At 44.8% G+C, this 21,490-nt stretch overlaps 4 protein-coding genes across 6 annotated transcripts; 2 read left to right on the forward strand and 2 right to left on the reverse strand.

Annotated features, from left to right (window-relative positions):
* Window positions 1-972: 972 nt before the first annotated feature.
* On the reverse strand, window positions 973-5,018 carry phospho2 (phosphatase, orphan 2). Its single transcript, XM_030091036.1, has 4 exons — window positions 4,972-5,018; window positions 4,431-4,508; window positions 2,248-2,342; window positions 973-2,165 (listed from the first exon to the last, which is right to left on the reverse strand). The coding sequence occupies exons 2-4, from the start codon at window positions 4,499-4,501 to the stop codon at window positions 1,606-1,608; spliced, it is 726 nt and encodes a 241-aa protein (XP_029946896.1). The 5' UTR covers window positions 4,502-4,508; window positions 4,972-5,018; the 3' UTR covers window positions 973-1,605.
* A 1,137-nt stretch (window positions 5,019-6,155) lies between these two features.
* On the forward strand, window positions 6,156-9,582 carry LOC115387015 (synapse-associated protein 1-like). 2 transcript variants are annotated; one of them, XM_030089530.1, is made up of 9 exons: window positions 6,156-6,447; window positions 7,457-7,575; window positions 7,659-7,808; window positions 7,865-7,954; window positions 8,038-8,177; window positions 8,258-8,403; window positions 8,489-8,535; window positions 8,617-8,767; window positions 9,075-9,582. In XM_030089530.1, the coding sequence occupies exons 1-9, from the start codon at window positions 6,258-6,260 to the stop codon at window positions 9,194-9,196; spliced, it is 1,155 nt and encodes a 384-aa protein (XP_029945390.1). In that variant the 5' UTR covers window positions 6,156-6,257; the 3' UTR covers window positions 9,197-9,582. The 2 variants fall into 2 exon arrangements, with proteins under 2 accessions (XP_029945390.1, XP_029945399.1); XM_030089539.1 differs by having other exon boundaries at window positions 7,659-7,725; window positions 7,881-7,954.
* A 1,848-nt stretch (window positions 9,583-11,430) lies between these two features.
* On the reverse strand, window positions 11,431-13,895 carry LOC115388081 (protein C19orf12 homolog). 2 transcript variants are annotated; one of them, XM_030091023.1, is made up of 4 exons: window positions 13,797-13,890; window positions 12,509-12,609; window positions 12,182-12,356; window positions 11,431-12,095 (listed from the first exon to the last, which is right to left on the reverse strand). In XM_030091023.1, the coding sequence occupies exons 3-4, from the start codon at window positions 12,339-12,341 to the stop codon at window positions 11,830-11,832; spliced, it is 426 nt and encodes a 141-aa protein (XP_029946883.1). In that variant the 5' UTR covers window positions 12,342-12,356; window positions 12,509-12,609; window positions 13,797-13,890; the 3' UTR covers window positions 11,431-11,829. The 2 variants fall into 2 exon arrangements, with proteins under 2 accessions (XP_029946883.1, XP_029946877.1); XM_030091017.1 differs by lacking the exon at window positions 12,509-12,609 and having other exon boundaries at window positions 13,797-13,895.
* Window positions 13,896-16,850: 2,955 nt separating this feature from the next.
* LOC115394090 (tumor protein p53-inducible nuclear protein 2) lies at window positions 16,851-21,157 on the forward strand. The gene is made up of 4 exons (XM_030099253.1): window positions 16,851-16,983; window positions 19,124-19,267; window positions 19,356-19,518; window positions 20,353-21,157. The coding sequence occupies exons 2-4, from the start codon at window positions 19,144-19,146 to the stop codon at window positions 20,579-20,581; spliced, it is 516 nt and encodes a 171-aa protein (XP_029955113.1). The 5' UTR covers window positions 16,851-16,983; window positions 19,124-19,143; the 3' UTR covers window positions 20,582-21,157.
* Window positions 21,158-21,490: the final 333 nt, after the last annotated feature.

A 21,490-nucleotide genomic window follows, 5' to 3' on the forward strand; every position in this document is an offset into this window, starting at 1 on the left:
TATATAATGTCTAATCTGATCACACCCTCGGAGACCAGGCCTTTCATTTGTGTCCTCTGTGGGACATGAGTCAGAGCTTTCTGCTCCGTTCACTCAGATCGACCCGATTCTGGCCTTCTGCTCTCAAGTGATCGATGTCAGATCACTTTTAGTGTGAGCGTTTTCCAGACCCGACCCAGGCCTTCAAATACGTGGGACCGAATCAGAGATCATGAGAATGGTCTAAAAAAGCTCCTTTTTGATTTACTTCAATTACGGAGTCAGATCACAAAGGCTTACCATGTTGGTTTTGACAAATGTTACACAGAGCAAGTGTTTGCATGAAAATGTAATCTCTTTATTGGATTCTGCTGCAGCTGCTCAGTTTAACTTGATAAATAAAACACACTTGTACTTTTCAGGTTCAGAATATTCAACATTTACATTCAAGTCCAGAAAAATCATGAAGCTCATTTCAACATGACTTCAAAAACAACCTGAGATGTAAAATGCAGAGATCATATACAATAGAATAAAATAAATACAAAATTAGCACTTTGTTCTCTTCAAACACTTGTTCAGATGACTTTTCAACTTGATTTGATCATTTAGGAACAGGAATATCTCTTTTCAACCAGTTAATATGTTTGAATCTTCCAAATAAATCTAAATATTTACCATTATTTAATAAGTGAATCTTAGTGCTGATTAGCCTTTGATATGTTGAAGATCTGCAGCTGAAGTTATGTGTTTCTATTTGTTGTTTTTTTTAATGTAGCCTCAGATGACTGATTTGTAAGACCGCTATGGAAAATTCAAAACTACTCATCAACTTCAGCATGAATGAAAACTTCCAAAAATACCCAGATTTTCAGGATTTCAGTCCTCTTCCTGCCCGTTTGTATTGAAGTGTAAATGTTTCCCAGTAGTTCTGAAAGCAGCTTCTGTGTGGAGTTTGGTGTGTGTGTGTGTGTGTGTGTGTGTGTGTGTGTGTGTGTGTGTGTGTGTGTGTGTGTGTGTGTGTGTGTGTGTGTGTGTGTGTGTGTGTGTGTGTGTGTGTGTGTGTGTGTGTGTGTGTGTGTGTGTGTGTGTGTGTGTGTGTGTGTGAGAGCTGCCTCTGGTTTTCTCATATCAAATAAAATAAGCATAAATGTTAGAAGTTAGATCTGGAGCGGTGTAAAAGGTGCTGCTTTAACCGACTCACAACATGACTGTCGTCATGTGAACAACAAGACAACAACAATGGCTCGGTCTGAAGAGACGGTGGAGAGAGAGTGGCTCCATCAGGCAGTGAGATTGAAGAACAGTGACGGTGAACTCCAACAATGGGATTTACAATCCAGCGCCACCATGTGGTGCAAATGTAAACTGGTGTTACTGCATTCATCACAAACCACGTTAAAATACATTAATCCAATCAATCAACACCAGATACCAGGAGTTTAGACCTTAACATGATAAAATAATTACTAAAATATTTCATCAGACTCTGTTTCCACGGGTGTGTTCACTGTTCAGCTCACACCCTGCAGGACAACATCACTTAAATTAGTCTTTTTACAATCATTACTTCTTAAAACTTAAAAGAATATAAATACTGAGTGTGTGAGGCCAGTGGGCGGGGCTTCAGGACTCCATGCTGGCCTTCAGCTCCTGCAGGATTTGCTCGCCGCTGCTCCAGGCTGAGACTCTGGCTCGGACGCCCTCCTCCACCCTCAGCAGCTTCTCCAGGCTGTACCCCACCCGGGGCATCACCACGTCCTGCGCCCGCAGACACAGCGCCGGGCAGAGGTCGTTCCCGCCGTCGCCCACGTACACGACGCAGCGGTACGACACGCCGCCGCTACTGCCGCCGCCGGCCCGCTGGCTCAGGTACTGCTCCAGGACCTTCCTCTTGCACAGGTTGACGGGGCAGCGCTGGCAGTCGTGGGAGTGATGGCCGCTCACCTCCATGTGCCCGTGGTCGTTAAAGTGGGCCGGGTTGGTGAAGATGTGGTCCACGGCCCCCCGGAGGCCCGCGGCCTGCAGGATCCAGTCGATGAACAGCGTGTTGGAGTCGGACACCACGATGCAGTCCACCCTGTCTTTGTGCTCCGATATGAAGGTGAGCAGGTCCGCCATGCCGGCCGTGTAGGGGATGGTCTCCATCACGGAGCGGACGCCGTCGGGGCTGACCTCCTGCTCGCCTGCACCAAACAATCACAATGAGTCCTGATGGGCGGGGAGGGGGAAGGGGGGAGGGGCCAGTCACGCCACCGCCGGCCTCACCGATGTGCTTCAGCACTCGGCCCATGAACTCCGTCCAGTGGCCTTTCCTGTAGGAGCTCTTCACCGAGTTGGGAAGCGTCCGATTCGGAAGACATCTGAGGACAAAGCAGCACGTCACTGGGAGAGAATGAAGCTCTGTGCAGCGACCCTGAGCTCCTCAGCCAGTGGAAATGGACAAATCGCTCAATATTCACAATAAGAAATCCCATATTTGATTGAAGAAACAATCCAGACTTATATTTCCACAGGTTTTCCTTTCTGCTTGAGGACAGACGTCCGTTAATCTGTTTTGAGAAGTTTGAATTCAAGTAAACAGCAACATGAAGCTCTGCTGGCTTTAAAGTGGGCTGGATTAAAAAAACCATTAGGGTCATTCAGTGTGAAATTAGCTCAAGTCCTCCGAACAACCAATTTGGAATTGCTTCATATTTTATATAAATCATGTCACTGTACCCAACAAACAAACACACACACACACACACACACTTAACTTTTCACTTTGTTCTCCAAAGAGTGAGAAGAAACTGCAGTCGCCTCAACATCAAGAACCAGAGCAGAGTTTACAAAGCAACGTGAAGCCCGTCGTTATCAGACCCCGTCCACACGACCTCCAGGCATTGTGACTCTTTCTTTGTGCATCTGCATGTTCTGTTTAGCACCGTTGCTATCACATGTTTTGCTACCCAAAATGCATTGCGCTCCATGTCACGTTCTCCCGCTGCAGCTGCTGGAAAGTCCCACAGTTTCAAAGTGACCTGTTTGATCGGATCAGGGTTCAGGGGAGATTTAACACATGAACCAAAGGAAGCGGATTTCCCAGAAAGTCCCTGAAGTGGACTCTGGTCCGGATCAAGCAGTGCACCATCAGACTTGGTTTTAATGATGGTGCGGATGTGTGGGAAGTCCTGGCTCCTGGGATGATCGGTAGCTTTGTCTGGAGGAACCTTCAGGCTAAAGACCAGTAACTTTAGCAGGAACATCTTTGTGAATGTGAAGGCGAGGAGGACTTTTAGTTGAGACTGAATAACTTTGCAATCATGTAGTAAGTTCAACCTTCTGTGACTACTTTAAGAGGCCTCCTGCAGAATAAATGAGAGTTTAAAAGGCTACAGAAACATCTTCTGTACACATCACATTTCAACCCGCTTTAAACTGGTCAGTCAACAAAACCTGTATGTTTTGGTGAATAAACTTGGAATAAACTAAGATTAGAATGTATTCCATGAATCCATCATAGTGCTGTTTTTCACCAAACTGACTGTGTGGCGATAGGTTCACCTGGGGAGGTGAGCCATTCATCACCAGGAACACACACTCTGTGTCTCACACTCACACACATATATTAATACGTCCACACACTAGGGCTGAACGATATATCGTTATCATATCGATATCGCGATATGAACATTCAGGACATTAGTTTCTCAAAATCAACGATATCAAGATTTCCCCTGCTTGCCCTGCATGTAAGCTTGCCCATGCACAGGTAGGGTCAGCCAACCACAAACCTCGTTTACTGGTTGACAGCTGATGGCAGAGGGCGGCTGCAGAATCTGTACAAACGAGTTTTGTGGTAGTGGCAGTGAGCTCTCATAAATAAAACTGCATTTTTTTTTACATCCTTTTGTATTATGATGTTATTTTTCTGAAAAACGCTTAACTTTCACTGAATCCATTGTAATATATCGTATCGATATCGAAATATCTGGCATGGATATCGAGATATGAAATTTTGCCCATATCGTTCAGCCCTACCACACACTGACTTCATCTGCATGTTTTGGACTGTTGTATGGATTACCTGTCTGACTGTCGATTACCTGTCTGACTGTAGATTACCTGTCTGACTGTAGCCTGCCTGTCTGACTGTAGATTACCTGTCTGACTGTAGCCTGCCTGTCTGACTGTAGATTACCTGTCTGACTGTAGCCTGCCTGTCTGACTGTAGATTACCTGTCTGACTGTAGCCTGCCTGTCTGACTGTAGATTACCTGTCTGACTGTAGCCTGCCTGTCTGACTGTAGATTACCTGTCTGACTGTAGCCTGCCTGTCTGACTGTAGATTACCTGTCTGACTGTAGCCTGCCTGTCTGACTGTAGCCTACCTGTCTGACTGTAGCCTACCTGTCTGACTGTAGCCTACCTGTCTGACTGTAGCCTACCTGTCCGTGCAGTTTACCCACCTGATCACCCAGGTGTCACTGTTGTCATCCACCACAGTGTGGTCAAAATCAAACACCATCAAAATCTTCATTTTCCCCCTGGAAAATAAGACCAGTAGATTTAAGAAAAACATAGAAACAAATCATTTAAATCCCGATAATAAAAAAAAAAAAAGCACAAGCTGTTCTTGGTGCCACATTCACGTAAGGTTTTATCTATGATCAGTCCAAAGAGAAACTCAAGAAAACTACTTTCACTTTCGATAAACTCTTTGTTTCTGTATCGCCGAACACACCGGGATTTATGAATGAATGTGAAAATGGGATTAGTTTTGTTAAAGTCTTTAATAACGTTAAGATTAGGCTCGATGTTTTTTTAAATGCTTAGTTTTTATAGGAAGTCTGGGGTGAAGTCTTCGCTCGCGATCTGTCAAATCCTGCCCGAGTTCTCTAAACCGGACTGAAGAGAAACATCAGGGGATTCTGTTATAGATCACACATCGGATTAACGCTGAGATTATTAAATAAACGGTGTGTGAAGATTTTGAAAGCGCAAACCAACCTGAAGGTGTCTGATATGAGCCCCTCGTTTAGCGGTTCACCCTCTTCTTCGTGTGGTCTTGAAGACGCGTGGTTGGCGCTCACCATCGCCCCCTGCTGGCTGCGCCCCCTCACAACATTCTGCTGTAACAGACAAAAACTCGATTATTACAATAAAAGCAAAGTAAAAGGCAAATTTATTTATCCAGAACCAATCGAATACAGGACGTACATTTATGAGATGAAGTGGAACAATAATACAACCTGCTGAAAATAAATGCTTGAGCAAGTTTCTTTGAATCATGTTGAGTCAGAAATCATTTCATTCTTTTGTCAAAGGATTTCTACCTTGATTTCTTGTCTTGAGTGGCATGGAGTCAAAATAAGAACTGATCTTTAACCTCTCCTCCCTGTAAGCAAAGATAATGTCCTCGGTGTTTTATGTTGTTAAAGGTTCTGACACATCCAAACACTGACTTCATTTAAACTCAGTACCAATAAAGCAATAAAGCAATAAAAACAAAGTGGAAATGAGCAAATACAACAGTTAAAGCGTTTTAATAACAATAAGAGCATACTGTGGTAGAATGACACAATAGAAAGGCTAAAATCATCTAGTAATCTACAAACTCCACTGCTTTGGTCATGTAAGTAGCCTATTCGTTGTCCGTGTAATGGTACTCTGCCATCGGTTGGTGTTTTATTTGAGGTCTGGATAGATGAATGTCAGTTTATATAAATTCAGCCTGTATGTACTTCCTGATTTTAGTCAGATTTATTCTGGGACGTCAGAATACAACATGAACAACAAGCTGCTTTTAGTTTTTATTCACCAAATATTCAGATCAAGCTATATGAAACTCACAGAAAGGCTCCTATTATTAAGACCTTTCTTCTTCCTGGCAGGATTTGTTTCATGTTGCACTGTATGAAATTACTGTGTTGTGTGTGGTGCTATAAAAATGCAATTGAATTGAATTAAATTAAATCGGTTTGTGAAAAATACACTCCATAAGCATATTTTTAGTAATTTATCTAAGAAATATGTTGTTACATTTTTTTCATGTTGATGTCTTCCTGTGATATTTGTTTTAAAATATTTTTTTTATCGTTTTCTCAGTTCAGTTACCTGGATGTCGTTGCGGAGTTTGGCCGCTGGGTGGCAGCACCACTGGACGGCAGCACCTCTCAGCTACACAGTATAACACACCGCAGAAGAAGACACGCCACCAAAGCACACTCTTCCTCTGTGAGCAGATTTTTATGATTTTTCTTCATTTCTCGTCCCGTAAAACGACTTGAGGCGACATGTTCAGGGGCTTCGGGACGTGGCTGGGTCTGGAGAGCCCTCCGGAGCCGAAGAAGCCGGATGACACGGAGGAATTAGGCGAGGAGAAGGAGGAAAAAGTGGTGGAGGCTCAAAACGAGGTAAACAAACAGCAGGACGGAGAGGAGAAGGAGAAAGAGGAGGACAAAGACAAAGACAGGGGACTGGGAGGTGAGGACACGTCCACACACATTAGAACAGAATACACACCTGCTGCCTCACGTCCCCCGGAGTCACAGCTGGTGAAGTCTGGAGAGCCAGTCTGACAGCTTCTCCTGAGAACAAGGAAACCAGACCTCACGTTAACAGACTGTTTATTTCATCACATCGACTTTAAAACTCTCTTTATTTCAGCACATTCACGTTAAAACTGTCACTATTTCATCACGTTTACATTGAAACAAGCATCGTTTCCTCACATCGTCACTGAAACCCTCTTTACATCGTCACGTCTTCCTAATAAATCACTAAAATCAAAGTACATTTATTTTTGTAGCACCATTCAGTCACAAGACATTTCACAGCTTGACAAAGAAATAAAAGCACATTAATACAGGACGGTTCAGAATCTGGAGATTAAGAATGAAAAACATGTAAGCAAAGTTATTGGAAGACATTAAAAAAAGAATAAATAATGTAAAGACTTTATTAAGATGAACTTAATAGAATAAGTGAAATATGTTGTTTAATGAAAAGCCTGAGCTGTATTTGCTACTGATCACTGAGTGAACCTCTCCCTGAGGACCTCAGGAGTCTCCATGTTTCACATTCTTTCAGTAAATCTGAAATATTCTCTGCCATTGAAGGGTTTGGTCACACCTCCTTATCCAGGGATTTGTCGTTATTCTCACAGAAAGCACCAAAACTCTGAATGAACACATGGAATGATGTAGTATTCAAAAAAGTGTGAAATAATCCTAAAAGATGATCTGGTAAAATAGAGCCATAAAAATCTTTCAGTTTAAACTTTAATGTTTTTCTCTGTTGTAGTTTACAGGATGAAAATGTTGATATTTTCACCAAAACAAAGTTACTGTGAGAAAAGCGTCTCAGCAGCAGATTCTCTTCAGATATTTCCTCTGTGAATCTGAAATGAGCAGGTTCATTTGTATTCCGTACACGGAAGAGTCTGCGCTACATTTCTGTGCCGTGTTGCTGATTTGAACTCCGTCACCTCCAGACTACATCTTCAGCTTCGCCTCCAGCGCCACCAAGAAGATCTCCGAGTCGGTGGTGGAGACGGCGCAGACCATCAAGAAGACGGTGGAGGAGGGAAACATCGACGGCATCATCGACAAAGCAAGTCGCTCCGCATTTCAGCCCGGCCTGGAAAACCAAGCCCTGACCTTTGACCTCTCCTCTGGTGTTGTGTTTGTCTGCAGACGTTCCTCGGCGACTTCCAGAAGGAGCAAGACAAGTTTGTCCAAGAGAAGAAGGCAAAGAAGTCGGGTAAGAGGTGGAACAAAACACACACAGAGGCACACATTTCTATCAAAACACCACTGTGTGTGTGTGTGTGTGTGTGTGTGTGTGTGTGTGTGTGTGTGTGTGTGTGTGTGTGTGTGTGGTGTGTGGTGTGTGGTGTGTGGTGTGTGTGTGTGTAGAAGCTGCAGTTCCTCCCTGGGTGGGTTACAACGAGGAGGAGACGATCCAGCAGCAGATCCTGGCTCTCTCTGCGGTCAGTAAACACTCGTAGTGTCTGTGGCCGTGTCTCCTCCTGAAGCTGACCTCTGACCTCCGCCCTCTGCCCTGTGACTCCAGGACAAGAGGAACTTCCTGCGGGACCCCCCCGCCGGGGTGCAGTTCCTCTTCGACATGGAGCAGATGTATCCGCTGGCCGCGGTGATGCTGGAGGAGGACGAGCTGCTGAACCGCATGCGCTTCGACCTCGTCCCCAAACAGTCAGCGCCGCCCTCTGACCTCTGACCTCTGCCCGTCTGTGCTGCTGCTCACATGGGTGTGTATGTGTGTGTGTTGGCAGAGTGAAGGAGGAGGTGTTCTGGAGGAACTACTTCTACCGCGTGTCTCTGGTGAAGCAGTCGGCTCAGCTGACGGCGCTGGCGGCTCAGCAGCAGGAGGGCGGAGACAGGGGGACGGACGTCTCGCCCGAGGACGTCACCATCACAGGTCAGAGCAGGGAAGCACCCACACAAACACACACACACACACACACACACGCTGAAGCTAACGGCTCCGTCGTGCTCCCTGGCAGACGTCAGGCCCGTCACTCCTCCGGTTGGCTTGGGGGACATGCAGCAGGTGAGGACTCGGCCTGGTTTTCTGGCTCTCACGTTCAGACCGGCGAGCGATCGGCGTCTGTCTCACCGGTGTGACTCTCAGCCCCCTCAGGAAGAGGAGGAGATCTCTACCAGTCCCGGACTCTCCGAGTTCATCAGCGACGACTTCGACTCTGCAGCCATCAACTCGGAGGACCTGAGGAACGAGATGAAGCAGCTGCTGGAGCAGGAGGACGAGGAGCTGTCCGCCGACGGTACGTCCACGCGTCTCCAGGAGAAAACCTCAAGCTTCTCAACCGTTCACCCGCTTTCAAAATTCAATGACTTCATCTCCGTGGAAATGGTCACTTCTTGAAAATGACGTCGGTTTACACAGAAATGGAAGAAACCCTGAAACGACGGAGCCTGTTTAACTTCATGATCATTGATTAGAAATGATGGATCCGTTTTCTGATTCTCTCTGCTGTCGTTGTTGAATCTTACATGATTGGGTGAAGTGATGTTGGTTGTGAATCTGAAGCCGTTTGTTCTCCTCCTCTTCTTCCTCCTCCTCCTCCTCAGACGAGTCTGCGGACTGGGAGAAGGAGCTGCTGGAGGAGCTGGAGAGCAGCGGCTTCATCCAGGTCAAGCCGGAGGAGGAGGAGAAGGAGGTGGAGGAGATGCTCCGCACCGTCGACGACTAGGGGACACGGCGAGCTGTCGGCTCCGGACAGCGATGGAGAAGAGCGGCCGAGACGCCGCAAGACGAAGAAGAAGAAGAAGACCAGGCTCGTCTTGGATCCATGGTGAAGAGGTGGAGGTTCAGTTAGAGCCGGGCTGTCGTCTGGAGGCAGCGTTAGTCCAGGACTCCTCCGTCACGCTTTACTCTGTCGGTTAGGTTTATTACTCCCCCTCCTCCTCCCCCTCCCCCTCCTCCTCCTCCTCCTCCTCCTCCTCCTCCTCCTCCTCACTGGGAAACAGCTCCATGTTTTATACTTCTTTGTTTCTACTGCTTTGTGGAGGGATGTACAGTCCAGTCTTAATATAACCACAGTGACGTTTCATGTAAAATGTAAATAAAGAGGGATCTAATGCTATCATCTGTTTACTGCTCACACACACACACACCCACACACACACACACACACACACACACACACACACACACACACACACACACACACACACACACACAGAGTACAGTCATATGGGAATCAAACTGCCAACCAGGCGCTTGGAGGACGCTCCTCCACCAGGTGAGGTTTCTTTATCTGTTATTCAGTGACATGATGTATTTTTACTCTCATTCACATCTGATTCACTGTAAAATTAAGCAGTAAACTAAAAAAATAAATAAAATTTCAAGTTGGTGATGATGTTCGAGCTGGAGCAGCTCAGAGTAACATTGGAGCCTCGTAAAAAGCCAGAAGGTATCTGCTGTTGGTTGATGCTGACAGTGTGATGAAGCAGTTTGGAAATGTTCTATTTCAACATTACTGCAGAGGGTTACTTTCAGTCTGACACTTTTTGACTCCATCAAACTTTTTTTCATGATTGATATCTTCACGTTGGACCTATGAAAAGAACAAAAACTAAAAATGTCAGTTTCTATGCAGGAGCAAGAAGTCTAAACATATCTGGCGCTACTCCTGCAGTACTGCAGTAAATGTGTAATAACTTCATCCAGGAATGAAACCCTTCATCTATCCTCATCCTCCTTCGGTTGAGTTGTGCAAATCAGTGTTTTCAACTTTTCAAAGTAATGGGCACCTAATGAATCTGAAAATGTCTCACAGTTTCATTCACACAGACGATGTCCCACAGCGAAGTTATTGACTGAGTTAAAGCAGGAAACTCAGTTTACAGATGCTCTGAAGAAGAGCAGACGTTCAGGTGGAGTCTTCATGTTCTTTCCCCTGGTTGGAGAATCAATCACTGCATGTGATCAGTTTCAACTGAACCTCTGCAGAAGTCTGTGTATACCGTCAGTCCAGCAGTTTGGCCTCAGGATGGCGCCACAGAGCCAGGACAAGGCTCCATCTTGACTGAACTCATTCTAACACACTGATCGCCTGCAGACATGAGGGTTAACTGTCACACTGACACAGATGATATCGATCACTTCTAACCCGCCTGAATGGATTATAACACTTATTTAATTCAACTTTATTGATAGAAGAATCCCACTGAGACACACTGTCATTTAGAAGAGAGAAAACGAGGCACCAGGCGAACCAATCTGCAGTTTAATGCAGATATAAAAAGACAGTGAAGGTTGTTTTCTGGTCTTTTTAATGCAGGAGTGGCAAACTGCAGTTCAGGAGCTGCATGCAGCCGAATTCCATCTGGAGACAGTTTTTCCAGTAGTAGAACATGTCATTGATTTAAGCCTCTCGGGCTGGTTTTGGCCCACGGGCCTTACGTTTGACAAACCTGTTCATGCGTCTTCATTGTCATTTTTCCAGATTATGAACAATCTGATGTTTGACTCCTGATCAGAGAGTATTTACAGTTCGATGTAGCAAATTACTGCCTTCTTTAAAGATCTGCAGTTATTTGATGTTACTTAAAACAAAAAAGTCAGATTTGTGGATTCATTAAACTGAATTCTGCAGATATCAGCCGAGCTGTGCTTCAGTCTGAAGTCACGTCAGTCATTTGTTTCATAGCCATAAGTTTAAAAAGAGGATTTATGGATTTGTAGCAGAAAATAGAAGCAGTGAAACAGCTGACAGGCAGGCAGATAAGATTCCATGTCCTGTTTCTACTTTATAATGTGATTTTAACATTGATTCGTTCTCCAAATTAAAAACGTGCTTCAAACAGACTGAAATGACATTTCTCTATTTTTTTTATTTCAGTAAAACTTATGAGTGAAAAAAATCCCAAATCTCAAATTAGAGCATGTATTTTTATTATGATAAAAACTCAAAAAAAAAAACAAAAAAAAAACAAATCCTAGATGAATACACACATGAAGAAAGTATATAAATAAGAAAAAATAGATTATTACCACCTTGAATTCAGACTTTTATCAGATTCATAGAAATAAAAGTTGAGTTGTCATTAAAAAGTCTCAGGGTCATGATGGCAGTACGTTTCTCTTTCAGCCTCTTCCTGGAACAACCACGTTCACACTGACTCAGAACGGATCCCATAAATACGAGCGATAAGGCAGCGTTGAGGCACGCTGCTGGTTTTATATGTGGAGCTCAGTTTGGGACGAAGCTGCGATCCAGTGGATTGTGGTGGTGTCAATCCAGGACCAACGGCAGCGTTTCAAAGTTCCAGAAGCAGCTGGTTCTGAGTCGGAGGTCCTCTCAGAGCGCTGAGGCCTTCAGTCCGAGTACTTGACCTCGGCTCGCAGCTCTTTGGTGACGTAGTTGAGGAGGGCGGCCGTGACCTGCTGCTGCAACGAGCTGCTGCTCATCACCAGGGCCACGAGTTGAGCAAAGTCCGTCCAGTCCAGGGTCCCCATCACCGCCATCACCTCGTCGTAGAGCTTCCTCTGCTGCTGCGGAGGCAGCTCCATCAGGATCTGAGGGAGGGGCCGGAACTTTCCGCTGGCCCACCAGCCGGCGAGCAGACTGCCCGCCACGCCGCCTGCTCAACGAGACCCCGGGTGAGCCACTTCCTGCTTCCTCCACCACAACCTCCCCTCGCTACAGCGGAGAGGCCCTCGTACTCACCCACGGCGATCCCCGGGGGTCCGGCGAACATCCCTCCCATGAAGGCGGCGCCCCCCGCCATGGCGGCCGCCTGAGCCGAGCTCTTCACGGCCACCTTGATCTGATCCTGAGCCGAGATCTCGCAGCACAGACGCACGATGTCGTCCACTCGTGGAGCCATCGCTGCCCTGCGGCCCTGAGGAGACACCAGACGGACCATCAACCCCCACATGTGAAACCCACCGGTTTGTGACGTAAAAATGCACATTTCCTTATTTTATTTTCAAATCACTATGGAAAACTTTCAAAATACTGATTATATAGGTGGCTTAAGCTGGAACATCCTACCTCCAACACACACTGAGGTACGCTCTCAGGGGAAGCAGCGCAGAGAAGGTGTTGGAGCGTCAGAGAAAGACGAATCGCTCAAAAAAGAACCAAACTGAGAACTAACAACGGAACACAGAATATGAATTTACTGAAACAATGGACACAAGTAGAGCTGAATGGATCTTTTGTGATGAAATACTTGAAAATGAACGTCTGAAAGTGTGTCTGGTGAAGTGACGCCAGACCACCTGAGATGGAGTGAGCCACAGTTTCTCCTCAGAGGAAAAGAAGTCATCCAGACAGAACAGGACAGAGACGCTGGAGGAGGTTCCCTCAGCAGGCTGTGGTGGGGAGTCGCTGAGCTTTACCATCCTAACCACTGCTAGGACAGCTATCTTATTTTTGGCCACAGAACTTTTGTTTGATGCCAAAGAATCACGAGAATGTAGTAGAACCAGGAAAGGTTTTGATGAAACAATAAGCATCGTCTCCTGTAGTGGTGTGATAATCAGCGCTTCACTGTCACGCTTCTGGTTTCCAGGGAACTCAGGGTTAGTTCCAAAAGCCTGTGGGGTGTGTGTGTGTGTGTGTGTGTGTGTGTGTGTGTGTGTGTTCTTGTATTTCTATCCTTGTCGGGGCCAAATGTCCCCACAAGGATAGCAAAACGTGGAACGACGTGCCTTGTGGGGACCTTTTTCCGGTCCTAAGTAGGAGAAACAGTGTTTTCTTGACCATGTTGTTGTTACTGAAAAAAGTAAAAGTGCAAAAACATTTCTTTAGGGTTAGGCTTTGTTGTGGTGTGGGTTAGGGTTAGGGTAAGGGTCAGGGTTAGGGGCTAGACATGAATGGGAGTCAATGGACGGTCCCCACAAGGATAGAAATACAAGACCGTGCGTGTGTGTGTGTGTGTGTGTGTGTGTGTGTGTGTGTGTGTTTCAGGTTTTCTTCTGATTAATGTTCCATTACATGTAACATGTCATGTAAAGCGAAACAGAAAGCAACTCGTCGAACTGTCCTGCCTGAACACTGACTCTCCTGGACCAGAGGAAAACCCTCTCAACATTAATTCCTCTGACTGTTCCAGTCCAGATATATTCCAGATATATTCCAGATTCCAGATATATTTAAAAAGTTTACATTCACGTGAGAGAGAGGTTTGTTTACTCTCGGTCATCTGAGAGATAAAATCGGGTTTTTATAACTGAAACCGGACGACCCGGCAGACTGTCACATAAAACCAACCCGGCCCGGGTCATTCTGTGTCCCGCTGGAAAAAACAAGGAGGAATCAGAGAGTTATTTCTTACCTTTACGCCTGTTTTTAGAGAGAGATCTGAAGAGAGCGACCTGAGGCGGACCTCCTCTCGTCCAAGTTTTCTTCTTCTCCGTCTTCCTCTCAGTGTAGCAAACAGCTCCAGGCTGCACAGCGCCCCCTCAAGGCTGCAGGCGGGAACGACACGAGACCCGCATCGTTTTTATATTAGAATAGAATGCATATATTTTATCAATCTCAGTAAAAAAATCGAAATATAATGCTTAAAATTTTGAGTGGCTGTTTGCTTGTTGCTCTTTCTGCAGTCTGTTTCTCTCCTTTCAACTCCCAAGCCCAACCAGAACAACAGAAAGTCTCAGTGTCTGGTTCTACAGAAAGTCTCCTCCTCTGAGTCTGGTTCTACAGGTTTTGTCCTGATGAAAGTGTTTTTTCTGTCTACTGTCTCTTATGCTTGCTCATGTGGAATTGTTGGAATTCTGTTGAAATGAAAACTGTTTTTGACAGAACAGAATGAATGACAGTAAAAACATCAGAAAAACAGTGTTTGTAGAGAAAGGTTGTTGGATGGCCACAGAAGTGACCCTGTAGAGCACTGTTGTGGTCTAAATCTGTTGCTGAAGGTTCTCCTGCTGTTGTAAAGGATCACAGAGGACTGAGAGACATTGTTCTGGATAGATCTCAGTGTGACCCAGATCCCCCTCACTAGGACCCCCAGTTCAGAGTCCATCTTTTGCAGCTGCTTTGTCAAATATTTTCATCGAGGGTCTGGTTCTAGAAGAATGTCCAAATAGGTTCCAGGAGGTTGGTTAGGAAATGATTGAATGATTGAATTGAATTCTCTCTAGTTTGAATTTAACAAAAAAAAAAAAAAAAATATATATATATATATATATCTTGATAAGAGGTCAGCAAATGATGAAAAACATTATGTTAACATTATGTTAACAGCCACATGTTAGTATCTACTACCAAGTTGAAGCTGAGGCAGCAGGAAGGCAGTTTTTTCCTACTATTCTGAACATAATTCGTTTAATATTGTAGATATTTTAGGGGGGGGAAAGTTTAATTTGGAAAACTTGATGAATGACGTGATCAAAGAGGCTTTTACAGCTGAATCACTGATCTTTAGATTTGTATCTTAGTGAAAATATCTTGAGTCCAAATCAAAAATGGTACAGGTGAAATTTAAAATTTTCGGAGCACCGCCTTAAAAGCTCAAGTGACTGAGCAGCAACTGTGTCTGTGAGAATCTGCATTCAGTGATGTGGTTGTGCTGCTCGCTTCTACAAAGAGCTTACAGGAAGCCACTGCAACTCCCACCGTCGTCTCGCCTGTTTCCACAACATCACTTCCTGCTGAGAATGTGATTTGAACCCAGATCCCCCACCATGCGGGTCAAGTCTTGAACCAATACACCACCAGAGGGCAACTTCTTAATAATGCACAACGCAATAAACAAAGCTTGAAGTGACAAAGTCAGACTCACCAGTCCAGCCTCTGTTTTCATTGATATACAAACACAGAAGCAGTATCTGGATCAGAATATTACGATTATTCTTCAGAAATCATGAGAAAACCATCAGCACTTCTAGCTGACAGTGCAAAAATGTAAGAACAAAATCATGCAACCGTTCACAAAACCCTGCAAAGCAGAACTAACTCTAGTTATTATTGCAAAACACACGGTGTCTGTGCCTCTGTGCAAAGGAACACGTGTTCAAAGCCAGTCGGTCCTCACGACATTCTGTCGGTCCAGCTGCACTGTGTGGCTCTCCAGTTGTGCAGCTGAACCACATCTGGTTCAGAACCACAGCTTGAGAAGCACAGCTGGAGAGTGATACAGTGCAGCAGCAGGTCAAGAGGTTCTCTGATTTAAACCAGTCAGCTGGGGGATGAGGAAGACGAGCTTCCTTCAGGTTGGTCTGGACGTCCAGGCTCTGCTGAGCCTGGTCACTGTGTCATGAACACACACATTTCCAGAAGCAGTGGTTCCTTTCCAGCTCGTTCCCAGCTGATCTGTCTGAACTAAAGGTCAAAACATTTCTTGGTATTGTTGCTTTACCAACTCGATAAAGGTACAACTTACGATGTTTGAGTGCTCGTGTGTAATGTGTACATGCTTGCATGTGCATATGCATGTGCGTGCGTGCGAGTGTGTGTGTGTGTTTACTGCAACGGTTCCTCTGAAATGCGATCCTGCACAGACACTGACAGGCGGTTGAGGAAGGCATCCAGACACGATCAGTTTATTTTCCAGCTGCAGTCGGTGAAGATGTGAAGTTGTTTTGCTGAGCTGACAGTGGAAATTTCACTTGTTACTTCATTGATGTGCCGACTAATTTATAACAGAGGACATGAAAACAGGATATGGCGTTACACTCAGCAGTGGTCGGAAGACACAAGCAAAGATCTGTACGTGTTAAAGCGTCTAAAATACAAAACATAAAGTCTTATGTTATATAAAAGAATCATAAAAAAGACAAAACAACAGTGCTAACATATGCAGTCATGTTATCAACTTATACTCAGTTATGTGTGGAATTGTGGGAAATAGAAGATTTCCTGAGCAGCAGATGAAGTGGTTTCTAGAGCAGACATGTAGTGCAGCCTGAGGGCCTGAAGACTGAACACTAATCCTTCACTATCCTTCAGAGCTGTGCACTTTCCCACGTTGTTTGTACTGTATTTATTGAAATGGTAAAATATTTTACTTCCAATAGCTGATATTTTGTGATATGATTACATGATTTTTTTTAAGTCAAAAACAATGCAAAAGTGCATGGATGTAGAATATAAATCAACAGCTGCTTCTAAACCTCATCTGTCTCTTTTCTGGACTCTGTCAGTACTAAAAAAGGAAAGAAAATATAGCTTGTTATTTTCATGTCTACACTGTAAACTCCCGAAAGGAGAGCTTCCATACGGGAATTTCCCGGTACTCAGCTGCTGTTTACAGCGTCGTGTTGCCCGGTCCAAGATGGCGGACAATGACGTAGACACGCAACGCGCCGCAGCAGCCAATCCAGTCACGTTCCTTTGTGTTGACATGTACCATCACATTAACCACGCCTCTTTTAGGCGGGGTTTATTGACGTTACGGGGAGGTGCCTGGACAAGCAGATAAACAAGCTGAAGATCAAAACAATAACGGAGAAGAGAAGAAAACAGAGACAGCAGGATCCTGTTTGTGCGACCGAAGAACGAAGATTATTTCTGAAGCGGTAAGTCAAGATCCGTCCGCTCCTGCAACACTGACGGTGCTGGAGCTTCATCACCGTGGAGTTCTTTTGTCTTTGTCTTTTCACAAACTGTACAGAGGCTTTGTGTTTCAACTGAGGGTGTGTGTGTGTGTGTGTGTGTGTGTGTGTGTGTGTGTGTGTGTGTGTGTGTGTGTGTGTCAGTAATATATATATTTTGAAAACAAACTAACTGTGTCACAGCTGTGATGAACTGTGCATGATGAGCACTAAAAGAGAGCAGCTGATGTTATGTCATGACAGGTTTCAGTGTGTGTGTGTGGGTGTGTGCGCGCTTGCGCGTGTATGCATGTTTACAGCAACCGAGTTCGTCTATAAAATTAGATCTGAAGCCTGAAAGGCATCCAGACCAGCATCTGTTTTTCTCTATTGCAGTCCGTCCAGACACAAGCAATTGAGCACAGTAATTTGTCACTTCTGCACTTTCTTGACTTGTTACAAATATATAAATAAATTATATATAAAACAACATTTGGGTTATTTTGTCTCCATCCGTTCATCCTGCCTTGATAACTGAAGTTACCATGGTTAATGTGGGGAGAAGATGCTCTATAATGTAGGATTTTTTTCAACTATTAACTCTGAGAAGTTCAGCGACAAAACAGCTGAACTGTTTTAGTGTGGTACAGATATAACACGCTCATGACAACTGCATACTACTGTAATTACTAATTCTGGAATACTGAACGAGTTCTCCAACAAAAGAAAATGTTGTTTTGACTGGAGCTGAGAAAAACCTAAAATCACATTACGTTTTTTCCATGTAAACATGGAGAATAAATTAATTCCGAATTAAAACGCATTCTAACCCAGGCCTTTTTCTCACTACAGATGAGAAGTTATCACATGCATTTCAGTGAATAATGTTCACAAATTGTTTCACATAGATTGGAGCATGTACTTTAACCTGAGGTAGTGTGTTATATTTATTACATTTTTCACAAAATGTAATCATTATCATTAACATTAATTCTTCTATTCGTGAATCTTATATGCGTCTGATTGTTCATCATGAGCATTATTCGTTCAGTTTCCACCAAGGTGTTTCAGACGGGCTGCATTAACAAGCAGCGCTGGAGGTGAAACAGCACCATCTCTTGGCTCATGTAGGAACTGCATGTATAGAAAATACTTCATGAGTTCCAGAGGGAAATGCTTTAAATATCCATCTAAAATGTTTGAAGTATTTAACTCCCGCGTTTTTTAATCATAAACGTAACACGAAAATTTTTCTTTTGGGGATCATTACTGTTATGAGTGTAGATTTTGTAAATCTGTTTTAATGAGAAAATGCAGTGACAACAAAATAATCTTGATACAGTCTTACAATAGTTTTTTTTTGGAATGTGATTTTTGATAAGAAAAACCCAATATATGTATATAAATCCTGTTGGTGTTGTTGTTTTGACCCAATCCTCTTCTGTATTTTCCATCATTCATTGTGTGGATATGGCTCCTCTGTCGTCCGTCGTATTTTAACCAAACAGTAGCTCTTGATGGTTCCTGTTCTTTTTGTGTCTCTCTGAATTAGATCCTGTGTCAGTTTACCACACAGACACATACTGAGGCTAGATAAATTCATCATAAACTTTATTCTCTGCAAAGATAAAATGTTGGGAAAAAAAAAGACGTCTGCATGAAAGCCTCACCCCCCCACCCCCCCACACCCACCCCCGCCACCCCCAGCTACAATATGTTCCATGACGATGCATTCATGACATTCCTATGCAGCAGCAGGCCTGTCCTAATGTTTGGCTTCACTGTGATGTCATTTCGACAAATCAGAGATTATAAAGGGAGTCTGCAGCTTTTCGTTTTGGGAACATTAATGTGAACTCAGAGATGTTTCTGACGAGTCTCTGGTTTCATCCTGTTCCCTGACATGTTTTTAAAATGACTCCACTTCCACTTTACAGAAACACCAGTTCAGGTTTCTGTGCTGATGTAATGGAAGCAGGATCACATGCCGGTGCTGAGTGAACTGCTGAGCGACAACCGATAGCTACACACTGATCATTTACTCAGGGAACACAGGGAGGTACTTCAAGGTGATTTTAGCTTCCATGCTCTCTTTTAGTTCACACTTCCTGCTGTCAATTTACAGATCAGAGTGAATTCCTGAAGATGATCGGAAAGATTCTCTCCCATCTACTGGGGAACGCCGATGAGGAGCTGGAGGCAGCAGAGGACTCCTACAACCAGCTGCTGGAGTTCGAGGAGGGCGGATGGGTGATTGTAAACCTCCCTGGTGAGAGAGACACTCACAGTTTGGTCGTCCTCTCCCGTCACGCTCTGGGAAAAGGTGTTTGTTGAACTGATGTTTGGTCTCCTTCCAGAGGACGGACCTCTGTCAGGTCCTGATGTGGATCCTCTGGAGAACCTGCTGATTGAGCATCCCAGCATGTCCGTTTACCAGATGAGATGCAGGATGGGTGGAGCAGAGAAGGAGGAGCTCTCTGAGGAGGAGGAGGAGGAGGAGGAGGAGGAGGACGCCTCAAGGTCAGGTTTTACCTCCACATCTCAACTTGAAGACACTTTTGTCTGAGATTTTGAAGAAAGTCACAGTTACATGAGTGTAGAGCTCAGTTTAGACCAAGCAGCAGAGCGGCTGACGGCGATCACAGCCGTTGTTCCAGTGTGAGCGAAGTGAAACAGATTCTCACAGTATTATCTCCCGTTCATCCTGATGGATGACTGACAAGTAGATAATAAAGTTACTGCGGCTGTGTCTGTACTTCCATGGTTTACACAGACTGCTGCAAGTGTCTGGCAGGTAACATTATAGAAACTATAAAAAGAGGTTCTTTGTGGCAGGACAGTTCCCTCTCTCAGCTGAGAGCCCTGGTTTAACTGATCACTGTCAACTCTAGATACCAAAACACCAGCCGTCCATCTGACCACACACACACACACACACACACCCGCTGATACACACCCGTGAACATTTACACTGAACGGTGTGAGCAGCTGAAGCACTGAGTGCTCCACGTTTCCCTGCAATCACACTCAAACGTTAAAGATCACAGACAAACGAGCCGTGTTTGGAGAGCTGGAGGTCAAGAGGTCAAAGCTCACACAGCCCAACATTTACTCTTTGATGTAAAACACGGTACGTCAGGATAACAGGGGCTGAAGCGTCTCGGTTTGTCTTCTCTTGTGTTCACAGATGAGCTGCATTTTTAGCTAATCTGTTATTGTGTTGGACACAGTTCATGATGTAGAAATCAAAGGAAGATGAGGAGGTCTCTTCACCTGAAAGTACAGGAAGTGCAGGATTTCACCAAACTCACAGGCTCTCTAACATCTCCGTGATGGTTTGTTTGGCGTCTGCAGGCCGGCGGTGGTCAGGCGCCACGTGTCCTGGCGTCTCGCCGCCTGGGGGATCCCCCTGCCGTGCCACGTCCAGCTGCTGGCCGTGCAGAGGTCCAGGAGCCAGGCCGAGCGCAGGAAGCTGAGCCGCGGCGTCCTCCACCGGCAGAACCTGGCCAAGGCGCGGCTGTCCCCGGGAGACCGGCGCTACGGCCACTTCAAGCAGCCCAGCCCGCGATTCTACAACTACTGAGCAGCACCGTGCCACACACCGCTAACTCACCTCACACGGCTCCCTGAGGAGAACCACGGTTTGAATCCATCCATCAAACTCCTGACCACGAGGGACACACTCACCCCCAAAACATGTTGATATTGTAAACTATTGAACAGAAGCGTGTGGTTGGTTGACTTGTGTGGATTGATAAAGCTCTGATTAGAAGCAGGACTCAGACGAAGTGCTGTGAAGTTATTTTATAGGTGTCCTTACTGTGTATGCGTGCGATACTGTGGCAGATCTGTAAAGGTTGAACCCCGCAGACGTCTGATCGGGACACATGGTGCCGGCTGCTGGCTGGCTTGATAACCACATGTGGCTTCGCTTTACTCGCTCTTCTGCCAAGTGAACTTCTCATGAACCTCACCAACCCAGCAGCATTCAGACAGACGGATGCTGCGTGAACGGGTTGCCTCTGTGTCAGTCTGCTTAAAGAAGAATTACTTTTGTTTTTTAAAGTGTTTTTTTTAGGAGGGGTTACTGAAAATATTGTAATTTAATTCTGTTTTTCTATTTGTAAAATGTATAAAAAAAATAAATTGATTTTTTTTAGATGGTTGCAGCTGTTTATTTGCTCAAACTGTAGTTTTATTAGCAATAAACGTGGATTCAGAGAGACGTAATCGACAAGGTTTTTTTCTTGTAATATTGATGATGGGGTGTGGACATGCAGATTGGACAGCAAAGCTTAATGAAGGTTTTCAATCCAGTTTGAAATGCAATGCTCTGATCTCCATGACTTACTGTAAGCACAGTCCATTGTATCCCTCTGCTTCTGGGGGGATTACTGATAACTTCCGTTGTCCTGATCCACCTGAAAAGTGCAATAAAGAAATAAATGAAGACTAAAAACATGGTTAAATGATTGAATACTTCACCATTTTT

The sequence above is a fragment of the Salarias fasciatus genome, chromosome 1 (assembly GCF_902148845.1).
Source record: "Salarias fasciatus chromosome 1, fSalaFa1.1, whole genome shotgun sequence".
NCBI classification, from domain to species: domain Eukaryota; kingdom Metazoa; phylum Chordata; class Actinopteri; order Blenniiformes; family Blenniidae; genus Salarias; species Salarias fasciatus.

What these genes read in the sequence shown, in the direction of transcription:
- phospho2 (XM_030091036.1), bottom strand. Translation starts at nt 4,501, where the DNA reads ATGAAGATTTTGATGGTGTTTGATTTTGACCACACTGTGGTGGATGAC. An exon ending in AGTGACACCTGGGTGATCAG is followed by an intron (nt 2,343 to 4,430) that starts GTGGGTAAACTG and finishes CTTTGTCCTCAG; the next exon opens with ATGTCTTCCGAATCGGACGC. An exon ending in CCGAGTGCTGAAGCACATCG is followed by an intron (nt 2,166 to 2,247) that starts GTGAGGCCGGCG and finishes TGTTTGGTGCAG; the next exon opens with GCGAGCAGGAGGTCAGCCCC.
- LOC115387015 (XM_030089530.1), top strand. Translation starts at nt 6,258, where the DNA reads ATGTTCAGGGGCTTCGGGACGTGGCTGGGTCTGGAGAGCCCTCCGGAG. An exon ending in CAAAGACAGGGGACTGGGAG is followed by an intron (nt 6,448 to 7,456) that starts GTGAGGACACGT and finishes CGTCACCTCCAG; the next exon opens with ACTACATCTTCAGCTTCGCC. An exon ending in CGAGGACGTCACCATCACAG is followed by an intron (nt 8,404 to 8,488) that starts GTCAGAGCAGGG and finishes GCTCCCTGGCAG; the next exon opens with ACGTCAGGCCCGTCACTCCT.
- LOC115388081 (XM_030091017.1), bottom strand. Translation starts at nt 12,341, where the DNA reads ATGGCTCCACGAGTGGACGACATCGTGCGTCTGTGCTGCGAGATCTCG. An exon ending in ACCCCCGGGGATCGCCGTGG is followed by an intron (nt 12,096 to 12,181) that starts GTGAGTACGAGG and finishes CTCGTTGAGCAG; the next exon opens with GCGGCGTGGCGGGCAGTCTG.
- LOC115394090 (XM_030099253.1), top strand. Translation starts at nt 19,144, where the DNA reads ATGATCGGAAAGATTCTCTCCCATCTACTGGGGAACGCCGATGAGGAG. An exon ending in GGTGATTGTAAACCTCCCTG is followed by an intron (nt 19,268 to 19,355) that starts GTGAGAGAGACA and finishes GTCTCCTTCCAG; the next exon opens with AGGACGGACCTCTGTCAGGT. An exon ending in GAGGAGGAGGACGCCTCAAG is followed by an intron (nt 19,519 to 20,352) that starts GTCAGGTTTTAC and finishes TGGCGTCTGCAG; the next exon opens with GCCGGCGGTGGTCAGGCGCC.